Source organism: Ambystoma mexicanum, chromosome 1p (assembly GCF_040938575.1).
Source record: "Ambystoma mexicanum isolate Mex_15411 chromosome 1p, UKY_AmexF1_1, whole genome shotgun sequence".
NCBI lineage: Eukaryota > Metazoa > Chordata > Amphibia > Caudata > Ambystomatidae > Ambystoma > Ambystoma mexicanum.
Genome location: NC_090921.1, coordinates 728,345,440 through 728,370,990, shown reverse-complemented (window position 1 = coordinate 728,370,990; position 25,551 = coordinate 728,345,440). Strand labels below are relative to the sequence as shown.

Sequence of the window (25,551 nt, the reverse complement as noted above, 5' to 3'; positions counted from 1 at the left end):
AACCCCACCCGAACAGCCACATGCGCTTCGCGTTGTTCTGCATCTAGCAGCTGGACGCTCACTGTGTCTGCTCCTGCATCCTGACTTCTGCCACGCCTGCCAGCATCCTGGATCACCTGCGAAGGAAGAGAAGAAGAGAACAGAAGAAGGAAAAGTCCTTACCTGCTTAATCTGCATCCCAGAGACATCTCGCCGACAATCCTGAAAAGGAAGACTTTTATTTAAAAGCTCATCGCGTCGATCGCTGCAGCACCGCATTCCACCCACCTTTACAGGGCGCCTCCATGTTCAGCAGCGATCATCCGGATTCGCAGTCACGCCCCAGCGCCTAGGGAGAAAAAGACCAGAACAAAAGGTGAGAGAGAGAAGGGAATAAGGAAAGCTAAATCTCCATGTTAAGACTTACCTGTTGATTCATTCCCTCTTCATTTCGGGTCCGCGCCGCATCCTGGCATTTCCAGACCCCGGCCCGTAAGGGGAAAAAGAGACATCAGCGTTAATGAGCGAATGAAAAGACATTACCAAAAAACGCTCATTAAAGACTTACCTGATTTCTACAAGGATTTCACCTCTCATCGCGGGTCGGTGCCTGTTCCCCGGCATTCCGTACCCCGGCCCCTATGGGGAAAAAGACACTAGCATTAGTACATTAATGCATGGACACAAGGGGAACCTCTTATCAAAAAACTTACCTGGAAGCCAAGCAAGTTTGGTTCTCACCAATCCGAAAATCCAGTGAAGTAACTGGATACCAACGCGCCCCTGCATCAGAAGCAGGATGGAGAGCTCGTCCTTCCAGGCCCTAAGGTGAGACGCTACGAGAAATCACAGAAGGGTTTCGAGGAGGGTGAGAGGGGAAAGTGGGAGGCCGATTGCATTATCCCGCAGACAGTTAATCCCCTATTTTCGCCTACAGAAGGATACTTCTGCAAGCCAGACAAGCCAGATTTGGGGGCCCGGTCCAGTCCGTCTTCCGAACCCTGCGCATCACCTTAGAAGAGGTCACAGCAGCGCAAACCAGGCCAGCGCCTCTGTGGGGGTCAGGTGAGCGTAACAGAATGCGAAGCCTTCCTACAAATTCCTACCCAGGCGCTATCGAAAGTTCTGAGACTGATCAGTTGGCCCAATTACTGGGGGAATTACGGGCCGAAGTACATGCCGCTCGTCAAGAGACTAATGCCCTCAGGAGGGAATTAATAATATCAAAGGAAAGAACTGATGACCTGGCCAGACAGCTTTTGCAAGGTCAAGCTGGGCAAACTCCTCTACCCGGTTCCGGAGGGAACCCCGCTCCTGTGGTTTCCAGTAACCCTGTGCAGATTAATCTACCTGGAAACATGCCGCTGGCCCCACCCGAACGTTTTGCTGGGGACCCCAAACGATTAGCCGTATTCATGAATCAGTGTCATTTGCACTTCCTATGCAGACCTGGGGCCTTCCCTAATGATCAGACCAAGGTAGCCTTTGTATTGTCATATCTCAGCGGCTGCGCTGCCGATTGGTCAGTTCCACTGGTTACTCAAGATGACCCGATTCTCCGTGATTTTCAAAGGTTTCAAGCAAGCATGGAAAGGTTATTTGCTCGACACTCTCAGGGGCAGGCTCTGGATGACGAACTTCTATCCCTGCGACAGGGCAATCAGGACCTCCTATCCTATATTGCAACCTTTAATAGACTAATTGTGGAAACGGGATCGCCAGAGGATAAGAGTCAAGTTGTTTTATCGAGGCCTTCGCGGAGAACTTAAAGATGTCTTGGCCCAAGTTGTAAATCCGCCCCAAGAATGCACAGAGTATATAGACTTAGTGGTCCAATTGGATCACATACTTCAATACAGAAAAGCAGATCGGTCCAGGTTTGAGACCCGGGTGTTGGTCAAGACCCATGCTAATCCCAAGGGAGTTGATGTCTCTGAGCCTATGCCCGGCAAAACCGCCCCTAAAGGCGGTAGGAGCCGCTGATCAAAACCATGAAGACTCTGTTTCGGGAAACGACTCCGCCCGACAAGTGTAGGGGTCTGCTTGCCGAGCTTGAAAACTAACTCTCAGACCTCGCATTTCATTGTGCCAATGGTTCTCGTAGATCCAGAACAGCCTAAGCGGTTGCATGCAATAAAGGCATACAGCGATAGTGGGGCTATTGGAAACTATGTGGATCGTGAATTGGTCTCTAGGATTAACCTCCCTCTCCGTCTTAAAACCAGCAAAGATGTCATCACCACAGTCGATGGAACTGAAATTGCCTCTGGACCGGTAACACATTCCACTACTGAGGTGACTCTTCTTGGTCCCGACGGCCATCGGGAGGGTGTTGTGTTTGATGTAATCAAGACTCCACAGTTTCAGGTTATTCTTGGAATCCCTTGGTTAGAGACACATAATCCTCAAATTGATTGGCGAGCTAAGAGAATAACCTTCCCGGATTGTACACAAACCTGCTTCCCAGAAAACCTGAAGATTAATCTAGCATCTGTAACCTCTACCTCCATGCAACTACCTCCGGAATACCAAGACTTTCAGGACGTCTTCCAAAAGGAACAGGCCAACACGTTACCTCCTCACAGATCGTACGATTGCCAAATCGATCTGGTGCCCGGTGCACAACCCCCTTGTAGCAGGATTTATGCCCTTACCGAACCCGAGAATCTGCATTTGAGACAATATTTGGATCAATGCCTAGCTAATGGTTTTATTCGCCCGTCAAAATCCCCGGCATCCTCGGCTTTGTTCTTCGTGCCCAAAAAAGAAGGCGGCCTTAGAACTTGTATCGATTACCGCACATTGAACCAGATAACGGTTAAAAACCGTTATCCTCTGCCTCTGATCCCTGAACTCCTTGACCAGGTGAAGGACGCTTGCATATACACCAAGTTAGATCTCCGGGGGGCTTATCATCTGGTACGAGTTAAAGAAGGCGACGAATGGAAAACTGCCTTCCGTACTAAATACGGATTATTCGAGTACCAGGTGATGCCTTTCGGATTGTGTAACGCGCCGGCTGCCTTCCAATACTTCATGAATGATGTCCTTCGGGAACTCATCGATGTTTGTGTTGTCGTATATATCAATGACATTCTGGTGTACTCCTCTTCGGAATCTGATCACAGAAAACATGTCAGGGCAGTACTTGAAAAACTGTGCCAACACAAACTATTTGCTAAATTGCAGAAATGTGTTTTCCATCCCACAGAAGTCGAGTTTCCTGACACCCAAAGGAGTCCGAATGGACTCAAGAAAAGTGGATGCCATCCTCAAATGGCCATCCCCTAGCTCTGTAAAAGGGGTTAAAAGCATGCTCGGCTTTGCCAATTTCTATCACAGGTTTATCCCGGAATTTTCACGCGTGGTACAACTGCACTCTAGAGGAAAAATAAACGTTTTGAATGGTCTGAAGAAGCCGAGCAGGCCTTTCAGGATTTAAAAGTTAAGTTTATCTCCGCACCTATATTGAAACACCCGCGTCCAGATCTCCCTTATGTCGTCGAGACTGACGCATCCAGCCTAGCCATGGGAGCTGTCCTGTCCCAAAGAGATCCCGAAACCAACCAACTGCATCCCGTAGCATTTTGGTCAGGAAAATTCTCGGCACCCGAGGTTAATTATGCAATCACGGACAAAGAACTGTTAGCCATTAAGTCCGCTTTTAAAGCCTGGCGGCATTATCTGCTTGGCGCTCGACATACCATCACAGTGATCACTGATCACCGGAATTTACAGTATTTGAAAACCGTCAAGGCTCAGTCATCACGGCAGCTCCGATGGGCTTTGTTTTTCGCTGAATTTGATTTTGTGATTACCTATTGACCTGGCTGCAAGAATGGCAAAGCAGACGCCTTATCCCGAATTGGAATGGGAGAATCTGATACAAACTCGGAACCAGTACCAATAATTCCCGAACAGAGGATTCTAGGCATGACTTCGTTACAGAAGCTTGAAGACATTCAAGCCAGAGTGAAACAACTCCTGGACCGTACAACCTTACAGGAATGGATACAAAAGGGATCAGACTTTACCATAGATAATGGTTTACCTTATTTCCAAGGACGCTTATTCCTGCTACATAAGGAATTACACGAACTAGTTATTTCCGGTTATCATGATACATTAATAGAGGGACACCCCGGTATTGCCAAGACAGAGGAAAAGGTGAAACGACAATTTTGGTGGCCCTCTTGGCGAAAAGATGTCAAATCTTTTGTGATGTGCTGTGGTGTTTGCGCCCAAAATAAAAGTCAAAAGAAAAGACCAGCCGGTCTCCTTCAACCTCTAGACATACCACCAGCACCCTGGCACACCCTATCAATGGATTTTATTACGGACCTGCCTCCTTGTTCGGGGTACAATACTATTCTGGTAATTGTGGATTTGTTTTCCAAAATGGCCCACTTTATTCCTTTGAAAGGTTTACCTTCAGCTTCTGTCCTAGCCAAAGAATTCCTCGAAAATATTGTTCGGCTACATGGATTCCCATCTATACTAATCTCTGACCGGGGAAGCCAATTCAATTCCCACTTCTGGCGCAAATGTTGTCAAATGGCGCAGATCGACGTAAGATTATCGACCAGTCACCACCCTCAGACCGATGGTCAGACCGAGAGGACAAATCAGACCCTTGAGCAGAACTTACGGTGCATGTTACAGCAATCTGAAAGCAACTGGAAAGACATTCTTTGGATAGCCGAATACGCATATAATAATTCGGTACACTCTGGAACTGGCCACAGTCCTTTTTATACTTTGTTTGGGCATCACCCTCGAAGCTCAAACCTTGACTCACCTCAGAACCTCGGAATGCCTGCAGTAGAACATCTGCATTCTACAATTACCCAAGCCTTCAAAGAGGCAACTACGCATTTACAACAAACCAAGAGAAAATACAAGGAGAATGCTGATCTACATCGGAGTGAAGCACCTCCGTATCAGATTGGATATCAAGTGTGGTTAGCTACCAGACATTTACCACTCAAAGGGCCTCGAACTTTTAACCCAAAATATCTGGGACCTTATTCTATTACGGCAATAATTAACCCAGTGGCTGTTAAACTTGATTTACCAGCTAGTATGCGAATTCACCCTGTTTTTCATGTGTCACTTCTGAAACCAGTGGTACCCGGAACCTGACTACTCAAACCTCCAGAACCTATTCTAATAGATGGGGAGCCCGAATTCGAAGTGAAGAACATTTTAGACACAAAAATGTTTAGGTCAAAACTGTTCTACCTAATTGATTGGAAGGGGTACGGACCTCAGGAGAGGTCGTGGGAACCCAGCGACCATGTGCATGCACCTCGATTAGTCAGGAAATTCCACCGACTCTTCCCAGACAAACCAAAACCCCCGGAGGGAACAACCTTGGGAGGGGCCTTGGGGGGGAGTGCTGTCATGATGCCCGCACCCGGGGAGCCGGTTCAAGCTCTGCGTCCCCGAAAGCGGACATCCAGTCCCCAAGGAAGGACCCAGAAACCCCATATAGGGGCTCTTTGGACAGTGTCCTGGCACCTATGGCGCCAGGCTCATAAAAGACATCAGTCCTGGCGCCATAGGCGCCAGGATCATTATGGGAGTGCTTGGGTGCACTTACCTGATGCAGACCATGCTGCAGGATCCCGGCCTCCTTGAGGCCTGAAAGGAACTACTTTACCTGTGGGACTAATTTACCATCCGGGCGTGGTCGGGGAAGGATACATACCTGATTGGAGGAAGGATACATACCTGGGACTTCTTCCAAGGCTATTTAAACTCCACCCGAACAGCCACACGTGCTTCGCGTTGTTCTGCATCTAGCAGCTGGACGCTCACCGTGTCTGCTCCTGCATCCTGACTTCTGCCAGCATCCTGGATCACCTGCAAAGGAAGAGAAGAAGAGAACAGAAGAAGGAAAAGTCCTTACCTGCTAAATCCGCATCCCGGAGACATCTCGCCGACAATCCTGAAAAGGAAGACTTTTATTTAAAAGCTCATCGCGTCGATCGCTGCAGCGCCGCATTCCACTCACCTTTACAGGGCGCCTCCATGTTCAGCAGCGATCTTCCGGATTCGCAGTTACGCCCCAGCGCCTAGGGAGAAAAAGACCAGAACAAAAGGTGAGAGAGAGAAGGGAATAAGGAAAGCTAAATCTCCATGTTAAGACTTACCTGTTGATTCATTCCCTCTTCATTTCGGGTCCGCGCCGCATCCTGGCATTTCCGGACCCCGGCCCCTAAGGGGAAAAAGAGACATCAGCGTTAATGAGCGAATGAAAAGACATTACCAAAAAACGCTCATTAAAGACTTACCTGATTTCTACAAGGATTTCACCTCTCATCTCGGGTCAGTGCCTGTTCCCCGGCATTCCGTACCTCGGCCCGTATGGGGAAAAAGACACTAGCATTAGTACATTAATGCATGGACACAAGGGGAACCTCTTATCAAAAAACTTACCTGGAAGCCAAGCAAGTTTGGTTCTCACCAATCCGAAAATCCAGTGAAGTAACTGGATACCAACGCGCCCCTGCATCAGAAGCAGGATGGAGAGCTCGTCCTTCCAGACCCTAAGATGAGACGCTACGAGAAATCACAGAAGGGTTTCTAGGAGAGTGAGAGGGGAAAGTGGGAGGCCGATTGCATTACCCCGCAGACAGTTAATCCCCTATTTTCGCCTACAGAAGGATACTTCTGCGAGCCAGACAAGCCAGATTTGGGGGCCCGGTCCAGTCCGTCTTCTGAACCCTGCGCATGACCTTAGAAGATGTCACAGCAGCGCGAACCAGGCCAGCGCCTCTGTGGGAGTCAGGTGAGCGTAACAGGGGGATAGGAATGAAACAAAGGGGAAGGAAGGCAAAGTTGGTTTTGAAATTCTAGTTGGGAAATCGTATGGTCACAGATAATTCCCAGGCGGCAATGGAGGGATGCCGAGAACCACGCGGCAGTTGAAAGATCAAGGAAGAAGTTGATCAACTTGAAATCTCCTGAATATTGTTTTTTTTTTAAAGATGGGGTTCACCTGTGAGCAATGGGAATGGAACTCTTCTACTGGAATATATGTACAAAGATCTTGGAGCTATAAAAGGAAGCAGGAGAGAGGGGGAGCCACGGTGGACGGTAACCCACAAAGTGGCGTGGCGGTGTTTGGGCAACCAAGCACAAAAAACAGACTCCGAATGAGCCAGGAGGAAGCCGGAAGGGTCTTCGCTCTTCTCGGGCCAGCGCCTCTTGGGAGCCTAATGGCAGGGGCATCTGGTGGTAATAACAAGGGCTCAGCTTCCCCCAAAAAGAAACGGCGCTCTCCCCGCCCACGGACACCTGCAAGGGCAGGGTAGGCTCAGGCACAAAGGGTTGGGAGAGTTGGGCTTACTATGGACTTGGTGCAAAGGAATAGGGGGAAGCAAGTGGATTGGACATGTAGCAAGCGCCACACTTACAGACTAAATTTCAATAAATGTGTGCAGTGATTCTTGTGTGAAAATAAAACTGCTGCCAAGTTTGCCATTTTCAAAAAACAACTGTCTCATTCCAGCTCTTTTTCTGAGAAGGGAAAATAAACTGTAACGGAACAATGAGCAAAAAATGGCTTATTGGCTATGGGTACAAATGGACAAATCCAAGGGTTATGCGCCTAGTGTTTCCCGCCAGCAGCTCGCACTGCACTTCTGCGTCCCTTTCACGTTCACAAAGGGGAAATGACTTGTGGAGGCACTTGTTAAACTAATTATTTAGATGAAACCGTAATGTTTGGGCATGAAATCTTCAGCACTTAGGGTCAGGTGGAACACAGTACACAAGACACATTTAAGCAAAGTCTGCTTCAGTGCCTTTCGTTTATTTCTGGGACTGCTGATGTGAGCCTAGGTCAGGGAGCGTGCCTGGCAAGGGATGTAATTAGCAATACCAGAAGTGGTTTTGTTGAAATGCCCCCACCCTTCCTGCCTCTCAGAAGATATGAAAAGTTCCTCCAGCCAATTTTGTAACTCAAGCCAACTAAATTGGAATCTCACTTCAACGCGGATCCCTGCACCAGGTGTGATCTCGGGCAAGTTACATGCTGTCATCAGGGACTTATACAAAATGTGTTAATGAAGCTGTAAGCATTGCATTTTGTCAAGACACAGGCACAACAGGAAACTCCATAGAGGTACGGCAGACGCAGACATTACACATTTGTAACACCCACACAATGGTTCTTATTGTCTCAACCTCAGAACGATGAAAGGGTAAGGAAAACCAGCCAGACCCACAGAACTGCAAAGATTTCTGCAACCGGCGCGTGAGCCCTCGCAGCTATCCGGCCGGATTAATATATTGAAACCTGGTGTTTGAGTTGGCCTCCCGAGCGATGCATATTCCAGTTTATTTCAGGCCATGGGAAGGTGACGGCATCAGAAGCCACTGGTTGGCAAAGACTGCGGTGCTAGGCAGCTCGTGATAGGACAGGAGCGGCAGCTTGTGTCATGGGATTCATGCAACATCCCCCAGGGCTGTGCTGTCACGGGGGTAACGGGACACTCTTTAATAGGGCACTCCGCTGCCTCTCAACCATACTTAATGCACACAATTTCTCTCCCCAGCTCCTGAGTCATGAGACTGTGTGACATGGGTGCGGTGGGTGCTGCTGGCTCCAAGATGCCCCTGCTGCCTCTCCCAAGGGTTGCTGATCTGACACTGCCTGCCGGAGCAGGACGTATTGGCGTGGCCGGTTCGTGCTGCATATGCCAATAATTATGCTTTTGGCGTGAGGGAGTTTAGACGTGGCTGCAATGTCAGGCACGTCCAAACGTCCCTCGCGCCAAATCTACGGCGCCAGAAAGGCTTCTGCGCCAAAATGGGCGCACTGAAATGGTCGCCGCGCTGAAGCGGTCGTGCCAAACCGGCCCGCGCCAAAACGGCAGCACCAAAAAGGGGTGTACCGCTTTTTCAACCTCTAATGGTTATTTGTGTAAAGCCAGCAACATTCGCAGGAGTAAGTAGGTACTGCGACTTGATGCGATCGAACCTTTGCCTGAGGAAGGGTATTGGCAAGTCTTGTGAGCGGCCACTGGAACAGGTTTAAGTGCCTGTGGCCTTTAAGAGACCCAGACATTTGCAATAATAGGGGCGGTTTTTCGTATGTTGTATAAGATTATTGTGCCAAAGTTTCATTCAGAGATCATCAGACATGTTAGCATTATATTAAACATAATAATAAACCCACAAGGTCTGATTCACAAACCAGCCCGGCTGTAGATGTGTGGGGGCCCATTTCAACATGATGGTTGGCGGTGGATTCATGCTTAGAGCGAAAACGGTCTAAGGTGGGCTGGGGGCATACACTACAATGATAACAGAGATCGATTTAATAGCACCCGATTATCATGAGACGGACAGCCAGCAGGGATCTAAAACACTAAATACCCACTGAAGAGCTATCAAGTATCAACCCTTCTTTGTCAGCAAGTGGCTGATGTAGAGAAACCAGTGTTAGAAGGTAATGAGGTGATGGTGATAACACTGTATATCCCCTTGGGAAGTGATATAAGGCAGGGATCCAGGAAACGCGGCTTTTAATGAGAGCACTGCAAAGTACATTTTAATCCCCATAAAGAAAATGGGGAAAGGAATATATTGCCGTGTTACAAATCTGCCGACAGTCAACATGGGAGCAGTTCCCGGGGGCCTTGCTGATGCTCGAAGCCCCTTTTCTCTGAAAAGGTTGAAAGGCCCTGACACCGTCCATGTTCACAAATATTTTTTCTGGAGCAAATTGTGAGATGTCCCTGAAGCTCTCGGATCTGCACCTCTTAGCTTACACCAGCAGAGCTCTCGCGTTTCACCGTGCCACGCGTGTTTAGGCAAGCCAGTCTGTTTAGTCCCCAGTTAAAAATGGGGAAAAGCAAAAAAATAATACATTCCAGAATGCAAATGATGAAATCAGGACTCAATGGCGTACTCCTGCATCATGCGAATTCACGAAGCCTAAAACCGAGGCATATTAGTGAAGCCCAAGTGCCAGTGTGATTCACAAAGATTTGCTCAAGGGCATTTTGAGAAGGAAGTATATGGATGCCGCTGCAAACCCGAGAAGCTCAGGGCAACCCCCGATTTGCTCCATTGAAAATACTTGTGGTGGCCCATGGTTCTTGCCTAAATCGCCAGATAAATGTAACTGTTAAATCGACATTGGTCTTCGTTCCACACGCTCTTGGCCTTTAATGTTGTGAATCCCAAATCTGATGACTTTCTGCTGTTCTCAGCCAGTGAGGATTCGGCATTGCGAGTTTGGAAATAGGCCAGGGGCTGGCCTGGGATTAAGAACGCAAGGTTAATCTGCCGTTATTTGCGAGCAGACCCGCCATTCTACCTCCCGAGCCCTTCTGTATCTGGCCGTTATGGCTCCCATCGGAGTGCCCGTCGACTCATGGAAGACAAGAGGACGCAGTTAATAAGCTCCGCTGGGCATTGATTTCTCTGAGGTTGTTACCTTGGAGGTCTGTGATGGGTGTGTGGCCTTTTAGTAACAATCGTAGCACATGCATTCCCACTTGCATTTGTTGCAGGGTCTCGCACTGAACCTTATCCTGTATAATCCTGCCATCTAGTGGTCAGGAACGATATTGGTCATACTCTTTGATCAACGACCAAGTGGATTCGGAAATTGCACAATGCTTATGTCGAAGTGAACATTTGTGTTAGAGAAGCATAAGTGTCTGGAGTGCCCCTATGACGTTGACCTACCGAGTGAAATACCATCTTTCAGGTGTTTCATTCTTTTTTTTTATATATAACATTTTATTGTTTTTTGTTTAACACAAAAGAGAACATACAGCCCGTACAACGGGGTAACCAATACTTCCCTTTGCCCGTCAATTAGTGGTTCCACACCTTGGTTCACATACATAGGAGCTTAGCATAACCGGACATTTTACCACATTAATATTACGTAAACTGATTCCTTTGCGAGTCTTTGGGTTTTAGCACGGTCTGTCCATACAGGTTACTGTTCAGTGTGCATCTTCTCATTTTTGCCATATTTTCTGAGCTTTCTCAGGACATCCCCGGGCTGTATACACTCTTTTTTTCCATCGCAATACAAATGTCTACATCTGTGATCCATTGCTCATAAATTGGTGCTGTTGCAGAGCCCCAGAGTTGCGCTATATTTCTTTTGAGTATTGCAGTGGTCGTAGATAAAAACGCTTTTTCATAACATGTTAGCTCGATATCCCCTTCCTTCCCCAACAGTAGTTGTTTGGGGCTTGTGTGGATCCTTTTGCCCATTACCCTTGACAGTTCATTGCAGCACTGCTGCCAGTATTGTTGGATGACGGCACATTCCCACAGTATGTGATAATAGGAGCCTTCCTCCCTTTTACATCTCAAGCAGTGCGGGTCAGTGGTTTTCCCCCAGTTGAAAAATGTTACCCTCGGGTAGTAAATTCTATGCAGCATCTTCAGTTGAATTAATCTAAACCTGGAGGAGATAGCCGCTTATCTGGGGAACATTAATGCAGCTACCCATTCCTCTGGAAGTATGGCGCCCACATCCCTTTCCCATTTGGCCTTCAAACCTGACAGTTCTTTCGTGGCGAAAGAAGTTATGGCACTATATAAGGTGGACATGACTTAGTGTCTAATCATTTCTGGGAATAGATTGCGTTCCAACGGGGAGTAGTCTGGTATGTCAATCATATCGGGGAGGTGAACCTGTAGCGCATGTTTAAGATGCACATAGTGATACTGTTCATTAGGGGGAAGTGCGAAAGTGGTGGCTAAAACTTCGAATGGTATTATTTCGTTTTCTCTCACTACGTCCCCAATTTTGATAATGCCTAGTTGGGACCAAGAGTCAGGTGTTTCATTCTTGACTCGAGTATGAATGTAAATGTCCAAATTGCGCACTGACATATCAGGCTGCCTCCTTGATACCCGGGAGATAGGCAGTCCCTGGCGGCTAGTTATCACTAGGGTTATGTGAGGTGGTACAATGGACCCCTGTTTGGTGTTATCACACCCTCGGGGAGAATTGGAGAGGGGCCGGTTGCATTTAAATGCGCTTTCCCATCTTGTCTGCACGTCCCATCCCAGTGCACTTAACCAGCCTAGCGCAGAAGCAGACTTCAACTAAAAGGGGCTCTTTTTGGATAATAGACTACGACAGTTTATGCATGTTTGGGTTCGCTCTTCCGTACACACTGGTCCTTGCCCTGGGTTTTACATTCAACGCACACAGCTCCAATTTCTTCTCCACCGAACAGCAAAGCGAAACGACAATAGAACCTTGTGACGCACTTTCCTTGCAGCGAGAGACCTGGGGTATCTGAGGGACAGTCTACTTACTAAAAAAGCACTCGGGGTTTCCTTCCTTTGTTGGGTGACTGAACTATCTATGCATCCCGCTCATGTAGAATTTTGCCGCACATGTGAGTGGTGTAATGCAAGTTTGCCTGGATTTCGGAAGGATGTTTTTAGCAGCACAAATAAAATTAATTACTTTTTCTGACGCGGTGCATTCATTTCCCAGTACATCAGTGCAACATATATAGCACTCTCCGTTCAATCATTTACTTCCACCCAGCTCCACCCCCACACAGAGGGAACAACTATGCACACAGGGATACACGTTTCACTATGGCTAACATTTTTGCTTTCCCTACACATCAGGTAATTTTGCTATAGAAAGAGCACGTAGCCCCCTAACATGAGCGGCTCCCCAAGGTTATCAGGTTTCATCATCCCGCCATCTGTTAAGTTACTGGGGAGGACAGGCAAGGTGGTTGAAAGGGGGCAGTATTTATGCCGATTATTTCCCAGAGGAGCCTGGCAGTTGCTTAAAAGGGGGACCTTTCTCCACAAAGTCACCTACACCCCTATAGGTTCCTTTCAAGGACTGTTCACTGCTTGGGCATCATACTCAGCCGGGCACCTACATACTGGAGGCTGCTATCACGTGAGTGTCTACAGGGTCATACAACTACCCCTACTATAGGATTGGACTTTCGGGGATGAGGTGTCTGGGCTCTGCCAGTGCCGATCCTCTGGTGTATTGCCCTTGATTTGTTGCGCTGTATCCTCAACTACGCGCTCTCTGCTTCTCACCCTCATAGTTGTGCACTCGCCCTACTGTGGCATAAAGCACAATGCAGGCAACCAAGACAACATAACATGTTTTGGCACTCCTCTAACATACACAGGATCCTGTACAAGTGCACCTCTATGTCACCTGCATCCGTCTTCACCCCAAGTCCTGTACCTTTATATTGGGTAACTCCAAATTTCTTTCTTCGGGGACTGCAATGTCCAGCTGCCGTGTTTTGATTGCACAGCACTAGTACGCAACATCATGGGCAGAGCACATCTCTGGCATGCACAGGTGATGATAGTGCGCGGTATAAAAATCCTTTAACTTTTACATTAACACCCATGCACACAACCCACAGATGCACCAAGGTATCTCTAACCCTAGCAACTGCACTCACAGTGGACGGGTATCGCTCAATCCACTCAGGTGGTGAGATGTGAGGAAGTCGTTAATAAAGCCCTGGCCCGGACTGGAGTTACCACTGTATGCACTTCTCCCCTCACATTCTTCTCAGTGCAAACTAACTGCAGCAACAGGCGTATAGCACCAGCTCAGATCACGCTTCCCACCACACCCTACGGCCATCACATTTAGGTAATCCATGAAAAAACACCAAACTCAAGTCTGTTGGGTCTACAAATTGTACAGTGAACCCATAATTCACACCACTTCAAAGCCATACCAATGACGTGTGTGCTATTCAAAATGCCTTCGAAGTTGAACTTTGAAAAGAGGTGCCCACTTGCTGTGCAGCATTTCATCAGAATCTAGGAACCCTTCCTTTGGCCGACATCTTGAGCAGACTCTACACCTCTGTTGGACCTAATATTCTGTTTCTATCCTTTTTTTAACTGGAGCCGCAGCCATGTTAGGCTCCTGGGGTTTCTTGCAGAGTTTGTTCCATATTTTATCTGTTGAAAGCCCATCTTTGCTTGGGTCCTTTATGGCTCAATATTGAGAGTTCTCCTGCTTATTTATTTTATTTATTTATTGTTTGTTTGTTAGGAGCTTATATAGTAAGATTATACTGTTTCAAGCGCCCACAGGCACGGAGGGAGGGAGGGAAATACCGTACAATATGAAGAGCAGAGGGGCAAGAGGAGGAGGGACAAACCTACTATGCCTTGTGAGTATTCAGAACGTGCAAGTGCGGAAAGGAAGAGGGAAGAAGGCGTAAGTGCTGGAGAGTCCGAGCCCGTGAATGAGCCATGGACGAAGTGCTAGAATGCAGAGTGCTACACGGCCTGGGCCGCAGGAGGTGTAAGTGCGAGTCTCTAGAGTGGAGGGTTTGCAAATGCAAAGTGCTGTGGACAGACAGGAGCTGGGAGGAATTGGTGTGGGAGGTCAAGGCCCCGAAGATTCATAAGGGCCAAGGACACCGATTCAGCAACCGTGGTATTAGCAGAGGAGAGAAGGAGCAAAGGAGGAGGAAAAGAGGAAAGTCTTAAGGAGCTTCCGGAATTTGAGAAGATCTTGCTCAATGCGCAGGGGAAGAGGGAGGCTATTCCAAAGGAGGGAGTCCGCAGAGGAGAGTGAGTGACCCTCTGCCCTCTGTTTACGGACAAAGTTGGTACCAGAGGAGCGAAATGGACTAGAGGGAGAGTATTTAGTGAGATAAAGTTGAAAATAGTGTGGTCCCTGGGTCCAGGCAGCCTTGTGCTTGATGCAGCAGGCTTTGAATTTAATCCGTGCAGCAACCGGGAGCCAGTGAAGACTTTTTAGTGCAGGAGTGATGTGGTCCTTGGGCTTAAGGCCAATGATAAGTCTTGCTGCCCTATTCTGGATAAGCTGGAGGGGTCGCAGAGTGGAAGAAGGAAGATTCAGGAGGAGGCTGTTACAGTAGTGAAGTCTAGAGAGAACCAGGGCTTGAGTCAAATTGAGCCTCTGTGGGAAAGTGAGAAAAGGTAGAATTCCTTTTGGAAGGAGGAGCTGATAGTTGGACTTCTTGGCAATGGGCCTCATTCCGAGTATGGCGGTAAGGGATAGCGGCCACCGGTAACGAGACCGGTGGCGGTATTCCCTTACCGCCATACTCCGAGTTCCCTCTGCGCCCTCGCCTTTAACGCCTGCTTTGAGCAGGCGTTAAAGTCGAGGGCGCAAAGGGGCCTCCAAGCCAATAACGGTGACCGTAATGAACGGTCACCGTTATTTGCATCTTCCCCATTCCCATTGAGCCCTATGGGTGCTCATTTGGGAATGGGGAAGAGCCTTGGTGAATGGGGAATTACCGCCCCGCCAACCTTGGAATGGGGCGGTAATTCCGCCATCCACCAAGGCGCTGCCGTTCCGGGTACGGCGTCAACCAAGGCGTTAATAGCGCCATTTGTTAGCGCCGTACTCGGAATGAGGCCCAATGTCTTGAGTGAAGGAAAGAGAGGAGTCGACGATGACTCCAAGGATTCTGGCTTCAGTTGAAGGGGCAGGGGGGAGCCCAAGGAGGAAGGCCAGAGTGAAGGGAAGGAGGAGGAGGGAGCAGGGGTCCCAATGGGAAGGATCTCAGTTTTACAGGCTTTGAGGACAAGATAATTGGAGGCGCACCAGGACTGGATGGCAGATAGGCAGTCAGGGATGATGGAAGGTGCAAGAGGATCAGCATGGAGTCTGAAGAAGAGCTGTATGTCATCTGCGTAACACTGGAAGTTGAAGGAGAAAGAGGAGATAAGGCGTGAAAGGAGTGTAAGATAGATGTTAAAGAGCCAGGGGGAGAGTATAGAGCCCTGAGGCTTCTTCAGGTGTGATAGGAGAGAATGAGGAAAAGGAGGCAGGAAGAAGGGGAATGTGGTGGACAGGAAGTGGGATGGGTTGTGAGGGAGTGGAGAAAGGGTGGTCAGAATGTCCTGAGATTTGGTGGCAAAGTATGAGGCCAGTGCATTGCAGAGGGCCTGGGAAGGAGAAGGGAAGTAGGAGACTGCAGAGGGGTTGGCTAGTTCCCTGCAGATTTTGAAAAGTTCAGCCGTGTTATTTGATGCGCTGCCTACCCATGCCTGAATGTGGGCTCTTTTCTTAGCATGGATGGTGAGCCTGTATTGCTTTTGGAGCAGACGGCAAGCCAGTTTGTCAGAGGATTACCCTGCGGTTTGCCACTTCCTTTCTGCTGTCCTGCACTTTGGTTTCAGTGCTGCAAGTTCGGTGTCGTACCAAGTGTTACGCTTTGAGGCAGGTTTCAGATGGATCCTCATTACTGGGGAAAGAATGTCAAGAGTGTTGGTGATGGAAAGATGGAGGTTGCTGAGGGCAGTGTCAGAGGTATACTCAAAGGTGGGGGGTAAAGGGGGTGAAGGTGGAGGCAAAGGCAGTTTAAGTCGCTCATTTCTTTGGGTGGTTGTTTGTGAACAAGGTTGGTGAGTCGTTTGGGGGGTGGTCAGGGGGCCAATAGGACCCAGGTGGGAGGAGAGGAGAGAGTGGTCTGACCAGGAGAGTGGTGGGGGGAGAGAGACGTTAGAGTGTATGAGGGCATCAAGAGTGTGTCCAGCTGTGTGGGTTGGCCCAAAGGGCGAATGGAGAGGGAACGCAAGGAGCATAGTTCACTAAATAGAGTGGATGCAGAGCCAGGGGAGTCCAGTGGAATGTTGAAATCACCCAGTAGGAGAAGGTTGGAGGTGGCAGAAAGTAATGAAGAGCAGAAGTCGGCCCATTCTGAGAGGAATAGGAAGGTGACGCCTGGAGGCCGGTAGATGGTAGCAATGGTCAGGGTGGAAGTGGGAGAGATGACCAACTTGCAGACCAGGCTTTCAAAAGAGGAATAGGACTGGGTAGGTACAATAGAGGCAGGAACCCACTCAGGGAAGATTAAGGCTACCCCCCGCCAGTGCAGTGGGGTTGAGGCTTGGAGATGATCTCGAAGCCGACAAGGAGGAGGGAGTCAAAGGCAGTGACTGAACTGGCATTGAACCAAGTCTCGTTACGAGCCAGAATGTCGAGGTCAATGTCTTCAAGAAGGAGACAGATGTCAGAGGAGTGTTTGTTGGCTGAGCGGGTGTTAAGAGTCGCCAGGTGGAGGTGGTCAATGCTTTTGAAGGTTTTCTGAGGTGGGGTCCAGGGGCGTGGTACACCATTGAGAGGAGGGAGAGAAAGGGGAGAAGCAGGCGTAGGAAGGAAGTTAAGGATAGTTAATCACCTTTGCAAAGTTAATCTCCTCTGCACATTTTCAGTCTTGCCATAGGACTTAGCTGTCATTCCACTAAATGTTTACCCGGTCATGCAATGCATTGTAATTCAGCTGTTATGATGAGTTGGGGCCCCATGCCCTGCTCCATTAATTAATTACTTTCTCTAGCATCCATTTCCACCGGTCATACAATGTAGGATGCCACACAGGTTTGTTCCTTAGGGCATGGCCCTTCCATCTCCCATTCCCCGTTCTCCCAGCTACCCCACCTACACACACTGTCAATTCCTTACTCTACTGCTTTTATAGCATAAGCCATGGCGGTTCCAAGCTGTAACTGTCTGGTTGTTGGAGCGTAGATAATTTATACAATCCCACATCTTAAACTGCTTCCATACTTCAAGGTGCTGCTTGAGGATGTCCCGAGCCTATCACAAAACCATTCACTGCTCACTTGCAGCTTAATGAATTACATAGACTTGCCCAAACACAGACTCGCTACTGGTTCATCATTTTCACTTTCTCCCGCCCACCAACACTTCTTGCCGATGATCTACCTACATTCTCACTGTCTAGACTCTGCTTCTCCTGTTCCCCCCTCATCATCCCCAATTCCTTGTTCTGTGCCACAAACCCAGGTCTGGTTGGCTCAGGTGTTAGTGTTAAGGTTTCTAGAATCTGGCTTGGTGGACAGATTTTAGGAGGCCACCCTAGTTATAGTGAAGGGAGAACTCTGTGGTTAGCCGAAACCCAAGCAAGGTAGCAATTGAGAGCAGTCAAGGCTATTCTCACTAGACTGTGGGTGGGTCAACAGCCCCCAATGAGTCCACACAGTGAAGCACACAATAACTACATTTAGACAGGCATGTATAGAAATAGTTATTTATTGTAGGCCTTCGACATACACTGAAAATGACGCTAGCCTGTGATATTATCGCACAATACTCAATAGAAGCATACATACATTCACCATATGTTCATAAATGCATTCCAATAACTTATTCAGTTCAAGAGGTGAGTACAACAATGCAATAATGATGGCACCGAGTCACAAGTGAACTTCCCTAACTTCAGCAGTCCAATCCCTAAAAAGAATGGTGCCTCCTGCCCAAAGGTCACAGGAGCCCCAATAATTCTCAACAGAATGGAGTCTCTGTAGGTAAGTCATAATCTACTTATGTCGGTGAGGGTTCAAAATACTCTTCGACAATTCTACTAAGGTAAGTGTTCTTCTGTATTTCAGGAGTTACTACCCAGATTCGACTACCAAAAGGCAGTGGAATGGAAGTTTTGGGAAACAAAGGGACTTATTCCAATGTTATCCTGTGGAGGACAGGGGGAGACAAATGCTTTGCATTTACTTACCCTTAATTACCATTTCCCCAGATGACTTGATGGGTCTTCTGGGGGTCGCTGGAGGTTGGATTTCCCGCCATTGGCTCCGGTGAGAGGTGCCCAGGAGCTGCGGGTGCATGGATTCTTCCAGTTGGTTCCAGATGCAGAATGCAACCCTTGGTGAGGAAGACATGCAAGATTCACTGATGCAGGCCTCGTTAGGACACCTCACAGGATGGGGGAGGGCGAGTTCCAATGACATCTTCCTACGCAGGCGATGACAGGCATCCTTCCACTCACGGTCATAGAAGCTTCTTTAGGATAGGATCCCTTCATACTGAGAAAGCTGAAATTCAGAAGGAAGGTGACTTTTGCCACAAGCTGGCGACTACAAAAGATCTGGATGCATCCACTGACCGGCAACGTTTCTAGTGAGGTAGACCACTTGAGAGCTGGTCAGTCCGCAGGGTGGTCCAAGGACACTTCTGGAGGTTCAGGACCGCTGGATCCTTGCAAACGTGCCAAGAGTAGTTGGTCCTACTAGTCCTACTAGTCCTACTAGGATTGAAACACCACTCAGTGTCTTCTGAGATCAGGTAGTCCACCACAGCTTCACCAGGCCAGATGCAGGATATGATATGATATGGCATTTATAACGTGCCTATACACAAGTGTTTCAAGGCGCAACCAGGCAAGGGGGGGTAGAGGGAAGACAGAGACAGCGATCTTACTAGGCCAGGTGACATTGAGATCGCGCAAGTGCAGGGGAGGGGGAAAGGGAAAAGTGCGAGGGGAAGGGGAGGGAGCAATGCAAAACATAGGATAACAGTAAAATAAGTAAAGCAAATAAATAAATACAATAAATAAGAAGGTCAGCCAAGTGGTGGCAGGTGCAGGGGTAAGGGCAGACATCAGGTGTCAGGTGTTGGTAGGGGGCTGTAGGGATACAGAAACAGCTCCCGAGTGCATGAGGTTGGCAGGGGGGCAGTGCAGGTGTGCAGCTGGTGGGTAGGGGACCTGGACCCGAAACAGAGAGTAGCCAGGGGGCCAGTGCATTTAAGTTTCAGCCAGGGGTTCAGCAGGGGAGAGGAGGAGAGAAAGCAGAAGCAAAGAGGAAGGTCTTGAGGTGCTTCCGGAACCAGAGATGGTTTTCCTCAAGTTTCAGGGAGGCTATACCAGAGGGAGGCACCAGCCGAACAAAGAGATCTACCACCAAATCATTGCTTGGAGAAGCGACTGACCCTGAGGGAGTTGGAGGTGGATGAGTGAAGGGCTTGAGAAGGAAGATATTTAGTAAGAGAGTGTTGAAGGTATTGAAGCCCCAGACCCCAGAAGGCCTTGTGGAACTTACTCCTCGCAGCCACTGGGAGCCAGTGCAGAGATTTCAGTCCTGGAGAGATACGATCCCTGGGCTGAGGCCAAGGACAAGTCTCGCAGTCCTGTTTTGGATGAGTTGCTGAGGGCGCAGAGTAGAGGCAGGAAGATTTAGAAAGAGGCTGTTGCATTAGTCCAATCTAGAGAGAACCAGAGCTCTGGAGACGGCGAGCTTCTGGGGGAAGGAGAGGAAAGGAAGAATATCTCTGAGGAGGTGCAGCTGGTAGTGTGACTTCTTAGATACGTCAGAGATGTGAGGAGAGAAGGAGAGTGTGGAGTCGAAGATTACCCCCAGGTTTTTAGCCTCACAGGTGGGAGCAGGAAGAGTGCCGGAAGGATTGGATGCCAGGCCTCCTCAAGTGTCGTCTTCGGATCTTCAGCCAGTTATTCGTCTACGACGGATTCTTGGCTCTAACGATGATTTGAAGAAATTGCTGCAGGAGTCCTCTACTTATCCAAAACTCAGGCTGGAAGCAAATCCAAGCCCACCAATGGTAAGGATCTGCACCATTCAAACAGCCAGTAGTTGTCCAACCAGGGACAACTACTGGTTTCACTCGGGCAACCTGTGGAATGGGACCAGACAATCTCACCCTTTTCCTGGGCAACATATACACAAAGGAATCACCAGCCCACAAAAGCAGCAGCTTTGCCTGCCAAGTGCATGACCTTATAAGGGATTTCCTGACCTGCCAAGGCAGGAAGAAGGCCAAATAAAATGGCGAAAGAACAAGCGAAAACCTTGTGGCACGGCCATTTTAGGGCCCTAGCCATGTTAAGTAGCCACACAGGGGGAACGCGAATGTGCACACTAGAAGTAGTGCAAAAAATTGTAAAAACGTATCTGCTGCCACCAGTTTATCTTTAGGCACAAATAAAAGTAACCAAAAATCCCAAGTGTAAAAAGCTAGGGTGACACCAAAGTATCCCCATTGCACTGCATTGTAAGATGCTGTGTGCAATGTTAAAATGTCACAGAACTCAAAAGGGAAAACTAGTTTCCCAGTACTGAGAGTCTGAAGGACTGATCAGTTTCTCCATAACAAATAAGCAAAAGGCAAGGGAAGTGAAGCTGAAGGCTTAACTGCGCTTTAAAAAGTCATAACAGGTTAAAAAAAAACAGAACTAAAAGATTGGGGGTCCATAGGAACTATGGAGAGAATGTTGACAAAACAGAAATCTTTCCTAACACTGAGTACAATACGTACGCCCGTCAATCCCTGTATCTGGTAGATCACTGTGATTACTGGTGCATTATGAATAACTGTTAGTTTACATTACTTTCATATTGCTTTATCCCCACCTTCGGGTTTAAAAATAAGTAAACAGTCACCAGCAGAGCAAATTGGCATGGAGAGAGTATCCATCACTGCCAGGGATATCACTAGACGAGTGGTATCTGAATACATCTGACGAGTTCTAATTTTCTATACATTTTTTACTTGAAAGTAATGCTCTCCCACCAACAATCTCCCCAGACCTTCATTTCAATAAAAAAATATCCCCAACAATAAAGTTGGCAAGATCCTAAAATCCTCAGATCAACTACTGACCTGAAAAGAATTTTGCAAACCTACCACGAGTCATTGCTTATCTCTTCCAGGACGCGTTTACTCTTCTCCCGGCAGCCCTGGAATGGAACAACACCCTTGGTTCCGTGGGTCTCGACACATTTTTCAAAACCCTCCGCCTGGCTCAGTTGATTCAATGTTTTCGATGTAAGACGAGTGACAGTGTGCTCCTCAGATAGATCATAAGGTCTTTCAAAAGTCCCTGGCCAACCACATAGCACATAGCCACCAATCCAGTATTATCTTTGTAGCTAGCAACCATCCGGCGATACATTTTGCAGTTATTGTAAGGTGGATGGAACAATCTATTCAACTTTGTGCCACACTGGCCGCTCTTTGGTAAACCAACAACATTCCTTGACACAACCTAAGTAGAGCCGCACTGGGATTCTCTGCAGACATTTATGAGCACTATTGCATACTCATTCTATCAAGCAATTCTAAGGAATGTGTTTGGTGTCATTCATTGCACCCTACTTACATTTAGGAGTAAAGAATGTTCTAAAACCAGGGCCTGCAACCTTTGCCTCTCCAGATGCTTTGGACAACAACTTCCATCAACCCTTCCCAGCATAGCCAATAGTGAGAGACCCTGGGAGTCGGAGTACAAAGCATCTGAAAAGCCACAGATTGCAGACCTCTGTTCTAAAATCTGTGCATAGCCTGTGAATCTATAACAGATTCGCACTTCCAAAGGAAAAAACATTACTTAACTATAACAGTAGTTTTGAATCTTACTATTTGTCGTAGATGCACAAGAAACCTTCCTTTACTTCCCTGTCATTTGGTTTGCCAACAGCACATTCAATATAGAAGCATCATTGCATTCCGATATCATATAGGGAAAAACATACAACCAGAAGCGCGTCTGAATTTGTGTGCCCTTTTGGGCTTTGGGTGTTTGTGATTGGGTGCCAATCGAGACAGTCCACAATTTTCACTTTGGAACAAAATGTCATGTAATTTTCATGCGCGTTCTCTAGATGTCAGAATTTGGCGCAGCTTGTGAAACTACAAGAGATTGACACTACTACGCCGTGGTTACAGGCAAGTGGTGTATTCCATAGTTTAGCGCCAATTGAGCGATTGGGCCTTTTCTCCAAATCCTCTCACTTACCCGACCCACTAGAGATGGAAGTGGTCTGCGTGGTCCAAGATCCAGTTTTGCCTTTCCTCTCGTGTTAGTCCCATGCTAAGGTGGTGACCTCCTCCATTATGCGGTCGGTGGACTATTGGGACGGCATCTACCTTGGTCAGCCAGCCTTCTCAGTTCAGCGCTTGCAGAACTCTGCAGCACGGCTGGCCGTAGGGGCACCAAGACCGTCTCATTCCAAAGACTTGCTACGCCAATTCCACTGGCTTCTGATTGCGAGTCGGATCAGCTTTAAGATTCTGTGTGTTGTGCACCGTGCCATTCACAACACTGGTGCTGAATACCTTCTCTCAAAGCATACTCTTTATAGGTCTGTTAAAACTCTCTGACCCTCTTCTCAAGTTTTGTTGAGAGTCCTGAGATTCTGCAAGGTCCGGGCTGGGGGGCCCTCTTTCTCAGTCCTGGCCCCTACTCTGTGGAAATCTGTACCGGTCTCTCTTTGAGACATTGGTGATCACTTTGCGTTTTGGGGGACTCTGAACATGTATTTGCTAAGCTTCAGGTGATCTGGCTAGCTCTTCTCACCACTATCTGGGTTTTAGCACCTAGATGCCTTCTGGGCGTCGTTCAGGCTTTATAAGTCCTCTTACATTACATTACAGTGTGGGATCCTACATTATTGCATTTTTAAATTCTCCTCGCCCCGCTTTGTCTGCTTTCGGGGCTGTGAGATTGCTGTGCAATGCCAGGAAACACAGTTCTGAACCTGCTTCTACATGTCCTCCCGTGTAAAAAATGGGAAATGCCAGATTTGCCTGGATTTCTTGCGTACTGTGCTGTGTACTTAACCTGCAGTGTGGATGTGCAACAGTCTTAAAAACTGGTGCTCTGATTTGCTGTGCCCCCTCATTGACCTGCATTTCCGGTGTGCAGTCTTCCGGTTTGTAAACACATCGCTGGTGTTTTGCAGCCTAGGATTGCCGTTTGGTTTTGTGTATCGATGGTTGGAAACTTTTCACAGCTTAATCTTCAGTTGCTCAGGTTACTGGGGGAGGTGGACAAAAGCGGGGGTTGGAGGTCGATCTGTCTGATGCCTAGGGGCCAGATCTGCTGTAGCTTTTTGGGGTGGCGACTTGACGAATCGAATGTGGCCAATTCTCTTGATGTTCTGTCTCTGGTACACCATGCATGCTGCTTGCCATTGTATAGAGACCTTGTAACACCTGGCATGATCTAATGCTCTGTTCTCACCCTCAAGATGGCGGACGCATGAACATCTGTCCTAACACCGAATGCATCTCTATTAACCATGTCTATTCTCTCCTTCCTGCCATTCTTTTTTTTTTCCTTTTACTCTTTCTTTTTTGTTGTTTTGTTGCCATGCACTTCTCTCAGCCCATTTTTCAGGCTTCTGACAGGCCCGATCCACCATCGAAGCCACTTCCGCCTGATCCAGTGCCCAAGCGTGTGCAGGTAAAGTCACATTTCTGTGTGTGTTGCCGACCTGGTGAGGGCTGATGGTGGTGGTGCTTGCAGCGTTTAAGGAAGGAGGTGGGTTCTTGCTGCTCTAATCACTCACAAAGGGTGCTGCATGCGCGATGATCAAGGAGGCGGAAGGGACTATAGGTTCAAGAACCCTGGGAGGTGCACCTCATTGGCCAGTTTTACCTTTTGTGTTGGGGACGTTGTTCTTTGTTGCCTATTCTCTTCCTCCCTCTGCTTGCAAACTGATTTTCACTATCTAGGTCATGAATACTTTCACTCAAGATTATATTTTCATCGCGCCTTCTTTCTGTGTCTGCTAACTATCACACTACTGCCCTCAATATTTTCTCTTGCATGAGATTTCATAACAGAGCCTATTCTCCCTCAAAAGGGGGACTGTTCTCCTACTTGCCAGCCTAGACGGCCCTCCCTGGTTGGGCTGAACTCTTTAAAAATAAAAGTGTGAGGGCCACTGCTGCCCCCAGTTAGCAAGAAGATTGCCGGTTGCAAGGAAACCACACCAGGGAGATGAAAGGAGTTGTTGACAAACAAGAAAGATGCCGAAGCAGCAACACATCTCAAAGAAATTATAGAGAAGCCAATTGAACTCTTTTTGAAATCGGGGAACTGTTAAACTAAATTAAAACATGAAGCTATCATGACAAATGGAGGGACAGAAGCTTCACTTGCAGATCAGCTGGAGATAGACCTGTTCAACTACCACCATCATATCTGGGCCAATGTAGCTGTTGCCCTGTCTGTGTTACAGAGGCAAGTGAATTTACATGCTTCCCACCCAGCAACATGAAGCACATGCTCCCTCCCAAGGGGTCCTTCTGGTGTTCACTTCAAGCCAAAACACCCTGATGTTGCATACTTAGAATGTACATGGCTTCCATTATAGATCCCCACAGGGGTGTTGCTAGGTCTGGAAAAGATCTGGGGCTAAGCTAATGTCGGGACTGTCCGGACTAGGGGCTAGCTAGCCTTTTGGTTGTAGTGCCGGAGCTTTTGTCCGGGGCTACAACCAAAAGATACGGGGCTGTAGCCCCTTCAGCCACCCCCTAGCAACGCCTCTGGATCCCCGCCCAAGCACTCAGAATACCTTCATCTCCCTGGTGTGGCTTCCTTGCAACCAGCTATCTTCTTGCTATCTGGGGGCGAAAGGTGGCCCTTACACATTTATTTGTATAATATAATCTCTGGCATTGACCTCATCCCTAACATTCTGACCTGAGCAGCAGCCGGACAAGCAGCACAGAGATGACAATTGTCTTCAGCTGTGTAAAGGCAGATGGGAGCACGTGCAGTTCAATTCCTCACATTAACAGCATTGAAACACACATTGTGTGTAGTGTACTGTTGCTAGTTCCATTTTCATTAAATGACCATTGCAGATTACCTGTGTGTGCCATTTCTCCCCCCACAAAACAAATGCTTTCCTTTTTAGTTGCACAGCCCCATCTGCCAATAGCCTTATATACTTAGGAAGGGGTACCGATCACTGCGAATAATGAACCTTTCCCAACTTGTAGCTCTTGGCTTTGCCCCTGGA

At 48.0% G+C, this 25,551-nt stretch overlaps 1 protein-coding gene across 5 annotated transcripts in view; it reads left to right on the top strand.

Moving 5' to 3' along the window:
* ADAM15 (ADAM metallopeptidase domain 15) overlaps positions 1 to 25,551 on the top strand; it is a 583,228-nt gene that overhangs the window by 429,804 nt on the left and 127,873 nt on the right. For 3 of the 5 annotated variants that reach the window (XM_069650163.1, XM_069650162.1, XM_069650168.1), the window contains one exon: positions 23,907 to 23,984. The exons of the other annotated variants lie outside the window; for them this stretch is intronic. In XM_069650163.1, coding sequence (XP_069506264.1) covers positions 23,907 to 23,984 — 78 coding nt within the window. The remainder of the gene's footprint in view (positions 1 to 23,906; positions 23,985 to 25,551) is intronic. 5 annotated transcript variants of the gene reach the window in all.